We start from the raw sequence: 12291 nt of genomic DNA, 5'->3' as shown, positions 1-12291 counted from the left end.
CTCATAACAGTCATAACCACAACTCTTTCATACTAGCTAAAATGTTATATCTATAATCTATATTTTAACGATATTATCTACTTCACATTTACATTATAATACAGTCGATATATTATAATAACACAGTTATTTATAAATTACACATTATTAAGACTAATTTAAATACACATAAAAAATAATCGGTTTGTGAAATTTTGATTATAATATTAAAAGTTAATTTTTAAATTTTACCAATGTTTATAATTTACAGTTAACAGTTGTACCACTTCAAGATCTATATAAGACAGTTATAAAATAAATGATAGTCTGAGTCACATGTGGTCATTGTTATTTTTTGTCAAAAATATTCTCAAGTTCTCATTGAGATATTATTTTTTCAGCCCCCTTCTCTCGTGTGATTTTTATTATATGTGTTTATCAAGTTTAAACTTGAACATCGACCTCAAGATACATAGCTATAGGAGACCTGAACCAGTTAAATTTATTGAATATGCATGCATACTCCGAGGTAAATAGAAATCGTATATAATAAAATATTAAAATGAGTTTAATTAGGTTCACAGTGGCCACGACGGAAGGTTTAGCGTCAAGTAAAAGTCATTGTCATTGTCATTAACGAAATACGAGGACACGATGCACACTTTTTAAACACAATAAGTTCCAATAGAATACGCCTTAATAGACAGGCAGCTTACTAATCTGAAACAACATGATATAAAACTAAAATAAAATCGATGTTGAAATAAAATATTGTCTCATAACGTGTTTAAAAACGCATTATCTGGAAAAATAAAATAAATCCAGAAAATAATTATAGTTTTCGATATTTTAATGGATTCCTACTGTAAGTAAAACCAAATATATTATACAACTACGACGCTCGTCTCTCATAGTGACCGTTTGGACAAAAACATCGTACAATACAGTTTTTTTTTTTATATATAATACCAACAATGGATGGACGCATAAAGTGCACTAAACACGATAAAGAAATAGTAACTACTCGAAAATTTCAAAAGCCTTCTTTTAAAGTAAAGCATGTGTCGAATTTCCAGTCTATATAGGAAAGCCAGATATGAAACGTTCAAGTACTTCTTTACTATACACACCATCATTCGCCGTAAGTGTTTAAGGCCATTTATATAAAAAAAAAAAATCATTACTTTGAGACCAATGGATTTGTCGCTTCTTTCATAATCTAAAGTGTATAGTATAATAATAATATATAAATACTTTTTGCCTTTGTGATTAGTATAAAAGGACTAACCGTCATAATCATGATTACATACAATTTCACGAACAAGTATAGATACAAGTATTATGTGCAAAGTCAATACTGTTACAAAATATCAATAAAATATGTTTTAATATAGTTAAAATATGTTTTGATGTCGTTAATTATATGTAAAAAGTTTTGTTATGTCAATTAACATTTACAATTTGAAATCACCAAGTTCATTTTATTTTGAATTGAGCAAACTTGTATCATTGAATGCAATTAAATGAAACGTAACGTGTAACGTGTACTTAACAATTATATACAATTTATAAGAGTTTAAGAAATCTAGTACAATTGGTTACCATAGAAACACTGATTAAATTATCATTAGACACATTATTTAACTTTTCAAAAACATTCATAATTAGTAGTTGAACGGATTTGACTCACCCAAATATAAATATAATTAGTACTAAAGAAATATATTATTTAATCTTTGTGTTTATTGATAATACTAAATGTTAGTTTTATAATAGCTCTTACTATTTTTAATTTTAATCTACCTATTCGTATTAAACAGTGTGTGTGATTAAAATTTCCAAATTTTCGTGAATGACATTTTGAAAAAAGTTTGATAGGTAGGCATTATAAGTATTTTTTGATTTTTTGCCTGTTGCCTAGAATTTACTGTTAAGATAATCAACATGTTTATTACTCGTTCATAAAAAATAATGATGTCAGTTTATAAATAAAACACATCGTTAAAAATATTTTTTTACAAAATCAACAATGTTACTAATAGATAACCATAGAAATAGAAGTGACGACAGGTGGAAAAACATAACAAACATACGTCTGTATTAATTTATTATTATTATGTAATATTTACGCTAGTTACCTATTTCTTATAATTATTTATTTACATAGTTGAATAACACAATATAATATAATTTCATGTTAATATTATAATATAACTAGTAAAATTATTGACCTCTCAGTTTAATTGTTGACAACAAAATTAAAACATATTTAATTAGGTTGTAAATACAATATACATACATTTTTATTTCAATTAGACATATTTGAACCTTTTTTAGACATATTTTTTTTAACAATCAATTTAGAATATTCATAAAACGGCTTTAATGAGCAGAAACTTTAATGATGCATGAAATGTCTGACAAACTTGCACTGTTGTGATAGTTTTAGGCATCAAAATTATTTTTATACGTTATAATATATCGTACAGCACAATTTTCATTATTTCTACATACATTATTGAGCCTTTAAAATAGAGAAAACACAACGGCTTGTGTCATAATATATGTTGTAGTTATGTTTTAATAATTTCCGTTCAACGGAAAATAATATTGACAAAAACTACTACGGTTTTTTTTGTTTGTACATTTATACATTTTTACAATTCAACAGTTCACGATTTGCAAACCAACTTAGTTTTCAATTTAATGAATAGGACAAAAAAAAAAAATAAGTTAGACAGTGGAGGATTACTGAGCTTGTGAATCTTCCTATAAGTGGATTGGGTGTCCATAACCAATTGAACGACCTATCCGATTAACTATTTTATTACTTTATCTAAAGGTCTCATGAAATCAGTTGTTGAAAAACTCCAATACAAATATTTAAAACTTCAAAATACAAAAAAAAAGTAGACCGTAATCAATACAAAAAAAAAAACACAAAAAATACAAGTCAATTGTACATTCAAAATAGTTTTAACATCTAACGTTACATATTGTGTTACAAAAGATTCAGAAAATACAGATAGTATATATTGAAGGTAATCTGTTATTATTATTATTGCTAACGATAATAATGTATTTATTTTTATTTTATTTTTTTTTATTTAAAATATATTTTAAGTTAATATATATATATACACAGTTACGTTGTATCATAAGTGTAATCATTGTTTAAATGTAAATTATAGTTCATACAAAATAATATATGGCCATATATAAGGTTTAACTTCCTAACAGAAACAAGAAAAGGGTTAATGCCTACAATAATCGTTTGTATTGTATTACATTAACAAGCGTAACAGGAACATTGCCATTTAAAATTTAATGAAATACAACAAAACAACTACAACTATATTTTAAAACTTACCTGTATCATAGAGCGCAATTAACTTTAATATATTGTAATTTCACTAGTGGTGTTGAATGCTTAAAAAAAACTTAACGTACCTAATTAAATCGTAATATAATATAATAACGATTATTACCTCAACCTGTAAGACACCCAAACATTACTCATTGTAAATATTAATACGTTATTTTACACGAACACAAGTACACAACTCATAGTGACTGGTACGATGCAAAACTATAGATCTTCTGATAGCGAAGGTGTGAGAGTGCGAAATTGTAAACGATTTTATGAGATTTCCAATAAAATATATTTTCTATAGTAAAAGATTTTTGTATCATAAGTCATAATAGTATTAAACTAAATACAACATAATACCTATTATCTTTTAAAAGTAAGTTAATACACTTTATAGAATAATAAAAAATATAATATTATATAAGACTATAATATAGCATCATGTGAGATAGTGATTATTATAATAAAATTATTTGAACTAAAAGATAATGTTTCGGTGTCGTCAGTTTAATATACCGTGTACTGAAACCTCTAAATACCAAACATTCTTCGTCACCAAAGTTGATTTCACTATTCAGCTGAAATTCAGTGTTTAGAAAGCTTGTAATTTGATTCCAAAAAATCTCCCACTATTTGTAGGTGTTCGCTATTTTAAGGTATCTGTCAAAAGAGGTTTCACTCCATATTCGTCACTTTTGAAACTCTGTTTATATTGCACAATATCTTAAAATACAATTTTGTAGTATATATTACCTCAATCATTTGAAACATGGATAAATTATTAGAACATAATATAATATAGCTATGAGTATTAAATTCGTCTTATTTTTATATAAAATTGATAACATAGTTAATCCAAAAAATGAATACAGGTAGGTTTATCGATACACATAATAATAATTGTTATTACGTTATTCTAGAACATGTTTACCAATCAATCGCCACGAAGAGCAATATTATTAGAAAAATTTAACAATAAATCACAATATTTTTATAAGTTTTGTGATAAGTATTCATAAAAGTTTTTTCTTCGGTGTGTCAATCGTATACAATCGTTGTCTCGAAGTAAGTCAACAAAAACCGTTGATACGTGCGTTTATTATTTATAAGTTGTAATAAACTCGTCTACGATTGGTCGATAAAAAAATCGAAAAAAATCTTTGTCGTTGAAACATCTCCGTTACTTGTTTTTCCGGTCAGAAAATCTTGGAAATACATAATTTATTCAAGAAAAATCGTTTTGCCAGCCCACGCAGTATATAAATAAAGAGGAAATTATGCTAACGGAAATTTAGCAAATACGTGTAACGTATATATATACTGAAGCGTTCAGTAGTTATAACAAGTTAACGGGGGAAGGAGTGAGAGTGAGAGATAGACTGCTGAGTGGGAGGATATAATAACATGTAATAGTCGTTTCCACGGCAACATGCGTACTATATAGTAAAACGGTAATGCGTCTGCTGGGCATAATCTAGAAAATTGACGGAGTGTTAATGAATGAGTAAAACTTTTGAACCAAACAAACGGGATAGCGGTTGCTGGCTGTCGGTTTTCCAAAAATTAAATAATTACGAGCCTGAGAGTTTCCGGAAACGAAAATGCGTCGATTTAATTACATAACATACGGTACCATAAACAATCGATTATTATAATATACGATTGTACATGATTTATCTGCCATTTATTTATGGGGATACCTCTTTGGCGTATTTGATAGTTAAGTTTTAATGACACAGCCACAGAACGATATCGATACTTTGATTCGTTATCAATATCAAACAAATGTTTCTATTTTAATTAACTTATCGATATAACCAAGTATTTACGTCGAACGTCGATATTAGATATTTATATAATAAATTCAAAATTTATAATTTATTTTTATTTTATTTTTTTTATAACATATAAATTTAACCAGTGTCATATTATATAATAATGTATCACCAATACTATAAAGCAAATACATAGGTAGAAGTAGCCATTTATTTTTATTATGATATTGCTATACATTTTTTATGTAGAAATATCTATTAACTATCGTTACAAGAACATTTAAGGCTCAAGTATTTTTATGCAAACGAACAAAAAAGCATTACAGTATTTTGGTTCGTGAAAATTGAATATATTATTTTGGTTTGTTTGAATGGTTGCTAATGCTGCTAATGGTCATTCATTTTATAAATATCATAACATTGTTTGATATATGCCATATTTTGTATACAATGTAATATAAAATATTGTTTCACTCATTTTCAAGCAAGACAATTATCGTGAGTACTGTGGCTCACCTTTTTTTTATTCTGTAAGTTTAAGTATAATAAAAATTAATAAATTTATAAAAACTATTTATCACGAATTTAAAATATAATCATCAATAAATTTCTTCCAATAACTATAATAATATTAAAAGTATTCGATATAGCAATATGATAACCGATATGCCATCATATATTATGAAACGATATCGATAGACGAAAGGTACTAAAATAATGCTTCGTTAGTAACTGTTGTTAAAACATACCGTGTGTATGTTGTACAAATCCGGGTTTATTATTATTTTTTTCTTATCACTTTTTTATTTTTATGTTTTAAAAGAAGGTTGAACCGTTTAGTATATACTTACAAAAATGCACATAAGTAAATAAAAAAGTGTGTATTTATAATTTAAAATTTGTAAAAAGCAATAATTATTGTACCATTGAATAGAGTAAAACAAAAATGGTGTAATCAAAACACGAAACGCAAAATCTGATCGGAATAAACGTAAATAAATATAAACGCCTATTTCTTGGTGAGGTTAGCCACCATGATTTTGAATCCATCGATTCCTTTTTGATTGAATTCTTGGTATCCCGCCAATGTACTCTTGCACTTTTCAAACCATTTAGAGATGTTTGCGTACTTCTTCAAGTCAATATCGACAGCCTGAAGAAAATATGAAAGACGCGTGTTAAACGTGTACCTAAGTTATAGCACTGATGTGTAAAATAAACGAGTTAAAAATTACCTCAAAAGTCGAAATGGAAGCAACCAAAGCGATATCGGCCACAGTCACTGAATCACCGGCAGCCCAAGCGGAAGATCCCAGAAATATTTCCAAAAATGCAAGCGCATCGTGGATTTTCTTTTCCTTGTCATCACTTTTCGGCACTCCAGCAAAAATCCACGGGTACTGTGAAATGATAAAAAAAATCCATTTATGTCTCAATTCAACCATTTTATAATAATAAAAGGTTAACGCATCGATAAGGCATTTTATTATATCTATGCCTATACTCTATAGACATTTATGCATATGGGCTGTGAATAAATCGCTAACATTACTTATCTATACTTGAATTTTTGATTTAAGTGAATACCTATGGGCCTCAGCATATAATTTTACCGTGTAACAAAACCATTTTTTAAATATTTTTTTAAAAATTAATTAAGATCATTAGTCCTCTGGAACCTCGGCCATAATTATTATAACAAGCCTAAGAGTATACTACGGTATATGATGGTAATATGATGGGTGGTAACGGTAGACCTTAAACTGTATACTGCGTAGAGTGTTAAATTATTTATAAAACGTATTCAGTGCTCGTACTGAAAGGAAAGAGACACCGCACGGGAAATCATCGCGTCAAACGACAACGATAAATTAATAACCGTTACTATAATTGGTCGTTATAATATTATTATGTAACTTTGGACTCACGTATTGATCGGCGAACGCCGGATACAGGGTACTGACATCAAATTGCAGTCTTTGATTGACCAGCGCTTGCTTCTTCGGGTCTTTGGGGAACAGTGAATCGTTTTTACCGTAAGCTTGAACCAAGTACACGATGATTGCACGGCTGAAATAAAAACGTATTAATTATTGTTCGGTCATTTGAGTATAATATTATTATTAGGTACAGTCTGTGTTATGCTCCTCTCTCCCGACAGTCTCTAATTCGTCTTATATTATTACAATTTTAAGATCGAGATCGAGTGATCGCTTTCCGGAAATAATGGTTACGAATCACAACGTTATGGCGGTTTCATTGCAAAAATATTTGTTCGATCAGCTCAGTATAAATATTATTATATTAGTTTACTACATAATTTATATATATATATATGATTGCTTTAATGAAATATTATGATAAGTCAACCGGAACAAATAAATCGTTTTGAAAGTTAATATAATACAAATTACGGAGATACATGTTATACACTCAGAATTACGTTAAAATGTCTATATTTACTTTTAATATCATAAGGTATATAATTGTATTTACCGGAAGAGTGAAAAACGGATATTATTAGTCTATAATCTATGTAATATATTTTTTTATTATTATCAAACATGTGCTTAACTAAACAAAATAAATCATGTATAATATGTTATAAGTGAAATAATACTATTTTGGATCAAGTTATACAGCTAAGGTGTAATTCATAATATAATAATATATAGAATGATAGAATGTACTAATCTAAGATATTAAATATAATATATTTCATACACTATAAACTGACTAATTTTATTTTTATTTTAAAATTATTTCAGAAAAAAAAATATAATATACCTCTTGTGACTTGTATTAAAACTTTATAACTGACTAATCACTAAATTGATTTTACTTAGCTAACAGTTTTGAAAACAAAATAATATTTCAACTGTGAAGTATATATATATATCAAACCTATCCCAAGTAAAATTAACTTTAAAAGTTGTATGTATTAAACATAAATGATCACATAAATTTCACTGAATCTCTACAGGTTTTAAATATGCATAGAGCCATATAATATAAGACTAAATCTGCACTTTATACATAATCCTCTCATAAAATGTTGTAATTTAATATTAAATTAACATAATAATGAACGAATCAAGTTTTAAAGTTTATAATGACCAATAAGACTTCGATAATCTATATATTATATAATATACATTTATCATTATTTTAGTAATAAACAATATTCGATAATATTATAGCCTACAGATTAAACTTATTTAGTATTTACATCAATATAACAACAGTACCTTGTAATACTTATAAGAGTACAAAATTAAAATATGATAATATATTATTATTTCGTGAAATGTATGTTATCTTATCACTAGCCGGAAGAACTTTGAATATTAATTAACGCATCACACTAAACCAAATATATTATTTCATGTGTATTATAATATAATTCGATATTTAAAACCGTATAAATAAATATTATAATATTCAAGTTATAACTTTAACTTACCTCTCCCACAAAGCTAAGTCACCGTCTACTAATGTTGGTACACAGTGTTGAGGATTTATCTGTAAAATAACAACGATTATAATTATTAATGTACAGCGTGAGTGATGCAATACAATGTAATAAAACAACCGTTCGAAAACTTACTTTAAGGAATTCTGGTTTCATGTGTTCACCGTGGTGGAGATCTAAAGTTTTCAAGTTCAATTCCAAGCCCAAAGCTTTGGCAGTCAGCAAAACGGATCTGCATGGCGGGCTGCCGGGAGTGTAGTAGAAGTCGATCGGCATTCTAAAATAATATTGTAAAAATGAGTTTTTATATTGACACACATTTTTGTATTGGAATAATGGCTACTCATAATATAATTAACAAAATCGAATCACGGCAAAAATTATAATGGGTTTAAAAATTACTTTTAATAAAGCCACTCTACGGTCAGCATACAATGAGATTATTGAGATTACGAGTTTATCGAATGGGTAGATACATTTTAGGTATTATAATATAATTAATTAATTATCTAATGCATTTCATTATGGTTGGTCCATTAGACTTCCTAAAGACGACATCCAAACGTTATATTTTATAAGTTTACAGTCTAGTACATAATATATTTTGTAGGTAGGTACTCTATGTTTCAAAATATTCAGAACGACCCTATAACGTTCGTGTTTTTAATCTGACCATCGTTAATAAGACGATACAAGTGCACGCACAACAACAACAACAAAACGTCCGTTGCTTCGCGTGTCACGGACCCCAAACCTTACTTAATAATTATTATTGTACGAACAATAATCATTATTTGTTCCCTTTTTGGAATATCCTGTCGAACGCGTGAGAACATGACTGCGTCGATATGAAAATTCAGTGCAAGTCGAACCTGTCGAGTTTTATTTATTTCCACTAAACCCTACAACATCCGTCTGTAAATGTAACATAATATAATATGATACAATATACCTACATAACTTGCAGTGCAGACTGTGCAACGCTACGGAATTTCTGCAACGGAATGCACACGGTGCAGTGCACTAACCTTACAAGCTATAACATACTACCTATACATATACTATTATACAGGTAATAACCGGTTACACTCGAGCTCTGAAGTTTTCTAGCAACAAACTCAACGACCCAAGAGATGATATTATAAGCTATTTTTTATTTCAATTATTTTATGTATTTTTTAAGTTTTTTTAATAAACTTTTTTTTTTATAATAATAATTGTTACTCTCAGGATATCCTTTAATTATTAATTACGGTAGCGGTGAAACGATACAAATTGCAATTTTTTGCACCGTGGCCATCCTACGGTCACGTAATGTAATAAATACCATTCGGACTTTTCTAACCACTGAAGACTATAGTCAGTAACACGCAAGTAATAATGTTAGTTTGAAAAATAGCCGGACATTTTTTTTTTTTGAAACCGTACAACACGCTATAAAGTATATTTTAAAACAGAAAGATACATGTTATAAATTAAAAATGTTGTGTTATACACTTTGGCTGTTTATTTTAAAACTGTCGATTCCAACATTTCTAATCCCACCAAAATTATAAATTAATTAAACGTATTACATTTTACCGGATGACTAAAAAAGACCTTCAAAATTCGTGAATCGATCCACAAAAAGTTGGTATTAAAATATTACGTTCATTTATATAGTAATTATCATCGCATAAATCATTTATAATAATAAAAATAAAACTCATATTAAATGAGCCTAAATAATTTTGTATGAACAAGGACACCCAGGATAAACTCAAGGATACTATAAAACTTCGGTCTCCAAGGATTTCTCATCCGAAATTAATTTATAACTATTTATGTTCTTGTTGTAAGGATTAATAGAATTTAAACCAGCAATAATAAACGTATATAATTTTTTATTCAAATTGAAAAAAACAACATACATTGTTTTATGCAAATAAAGTTAATAATAATTTATCCACGGGTTTTTTAGAAAAAAAATTTGATAGACATTCATTGTTCGTTATTCAGTAAAAATAAAAAACTTTATTAACAAAATAAATCGAATTTAGAAAACTTTTATTTGTTTCATTAAACTGTTGATGAAATATCAAACAAAAATAAAGTATTTTTACCAGTTGTTTTGATAGCATCGAAATAATATCAGCAGGTAGGAAATGTGTATTTTTACTATTCCCGCAGGCCTGAATAATTTGGATTACTACGATAATAATAATTGTGGTTTTTAACTATAATGTCTACGATTGTTTGACAACAGATAGGTATAATATAACTATGCAAGGCCAATTGTCGGTATTATCGTTGAGCGAATATGGCCTTGAGTATAGAGTCCTTTCACTTTTTTTTTTAAAACAACATACTATTTTTGGCATCGCCAACCCACAATCAAAAAAAAAAAATTAATTAAATATTATATTATACTTAAAAACCATAAAAGTTAACGAACAAAATATATTTATAGCTTTAGTATATTAAATTTCTATATAATTACCTAAAACACGTAATATTTAAGTTTTTCTAACATCTGACTAGTAGTATAGGTATAACTCACATATTATTTAAAGAGACGAGTCTTTAGTACTAATTTTTCGGTCTCCGATCCTCAAGGGTCAAATAGAATTAAAATCATATTTATAAAAAAATAATGGAAATTTTAATTTTAAAAGTGCATAATACCTAGTACCAATATTATAATTCATCGATTACAAAATAATTAAATAATTTAGTATGAATCAAACAAACGTTTATTATGGAATTTATACAAGTTTTGTCAGTTCTGTGAATCAGACTATTTAGTTCATACAATAACAAAAAAACTGTGTAGGTTTTTATACATTTTAATTAGTAATGACGGCTAAGTGCACATATTTTACAATAAAGTTCTTTGAAGACTATAAAGAATATATTTTTTAATTGATATATAGTATACATTATGCAATATCTCAGAAAATTACGGAAACTGTATTACTCGAGTAAAGATACACAACAAACTACTGAGAATTTCTCAGTAATTTTTTCATTTGGTACAAATCCAAAAATGGACAAAAAACATAGGATTCAAAATAGATTAAAAAAAAACCAATAACACTTATTCGACTTGCCCTTGAACGAATAACAGCCAACAGTAATAAATAGCAATACAATTCGTCGGTAAACTTAAATAATATATTTATAATTAGTATTAGTATAGTTTGGTTTACCTGAATCGGTCGGTTCGAGTTTTGACGATAGAAAAGAATTTGAAATAGTTAGCGACTGGCGTGTATGACGACTGACTGTTTAGAGCCGGTGCCGGCTTGTCGGTTATATTTATCGGGCACTTCTCCCACCTCGCCGAATCCCCTCCACCGATGCCAAGTAATCATTACGTATGTATACGTAAGTATTATAATTATTTATTAACAACTACAATATAATAATAGGAATACATATATTAATCGCTTCGTACTGATATAATGTTGTATTCCAATAATTATAATATTATAATATTTTAGTTTTCCTGCAGATGACTCATTCTTGGTGATCTCTGTGTAAAATACAACAATTATTGTACACGTCATCGTGACTCGGTATGTATGGAAATAAAACTATGAAAGGAAAAATATGATGGAATGAGAAGGAGAAGGAGGAGGAAATAACCTGGTATAATATGCATCATTCTCCGGTTTTCCCTTATATCGTATAAGACGTATTAAGTAGGTATGATA

General features: G+C 27.8%; 1 protein-coding gene and 1 long non-coding RNA gene across 3 annotated transcripts; one reads left to right on the top strand and one right to left on the bottom strand.

Moving 5' to 3' along the window:
* The first annotated feature begins 525 nt into the window (after positions 1–525).
* Positions 526–4351, top strand: LOC126551482 (uncharacterized). Of its 2 annotated transcripts, none has more exons than XR_007605395.1 (3): positions 526–1120; positions 2822–3020; positions 4270–4351. It is a non-coding gene; the product is annotated as an uncharacterized LOC126551482 (long non-coding RNA). The 2 variants fall into 2 exon arrangements; XR_007605401.1 differs by lacking the exon at positions 4270–4351 and adding an exon at positions 3171–3768.
* Positions 4352–5990: 1639 nt separating this feature from the next.
* On the bottom strand, positions 5991–11952 carry LOC114127456 (glutathione S-transferase 1-1). The gene is made up of 6 exons (XM_027991698.2): positions 11785–11952; positions 8732–8873; positions 8588–8646; positions 7053–7194; positions 6360–6524; positions 5991–6277 (listed from the first exon to the last, which is right to left on the bottom strand). The coding sequence occupies exons 2-6, from the start codon at positions 8870–8872 to the stop codon at positions 6134–6136; spliced, it is 651 nt and encodes a 216-aa protein (XP_027847499.1). The 5' UTR covers position 8873; positions 11785–11952; the 3' UTR covers positions 5991–6133.
* Positions 11953–12291: the final 339 nt, after the last annotated feature.

This window comes from Aphis gossypii, chromosome 1 (assembly GCF_020184175.1).
Source record: "Aphis gossypii isolate Hap1 chromosome 1, ASM2018417v2, whole genome shotgun sequence".
NCBI classification, from domain to species: domain Eukaryota; kingdom Metazoa; phylum Arthropoda; class Insecta; order Hemiptera; family Aphididae; genus Aphis; species Aphis gossypii.
This window is presented reverse-complemented; position numbering and strand designations above follow the sequence as displayed.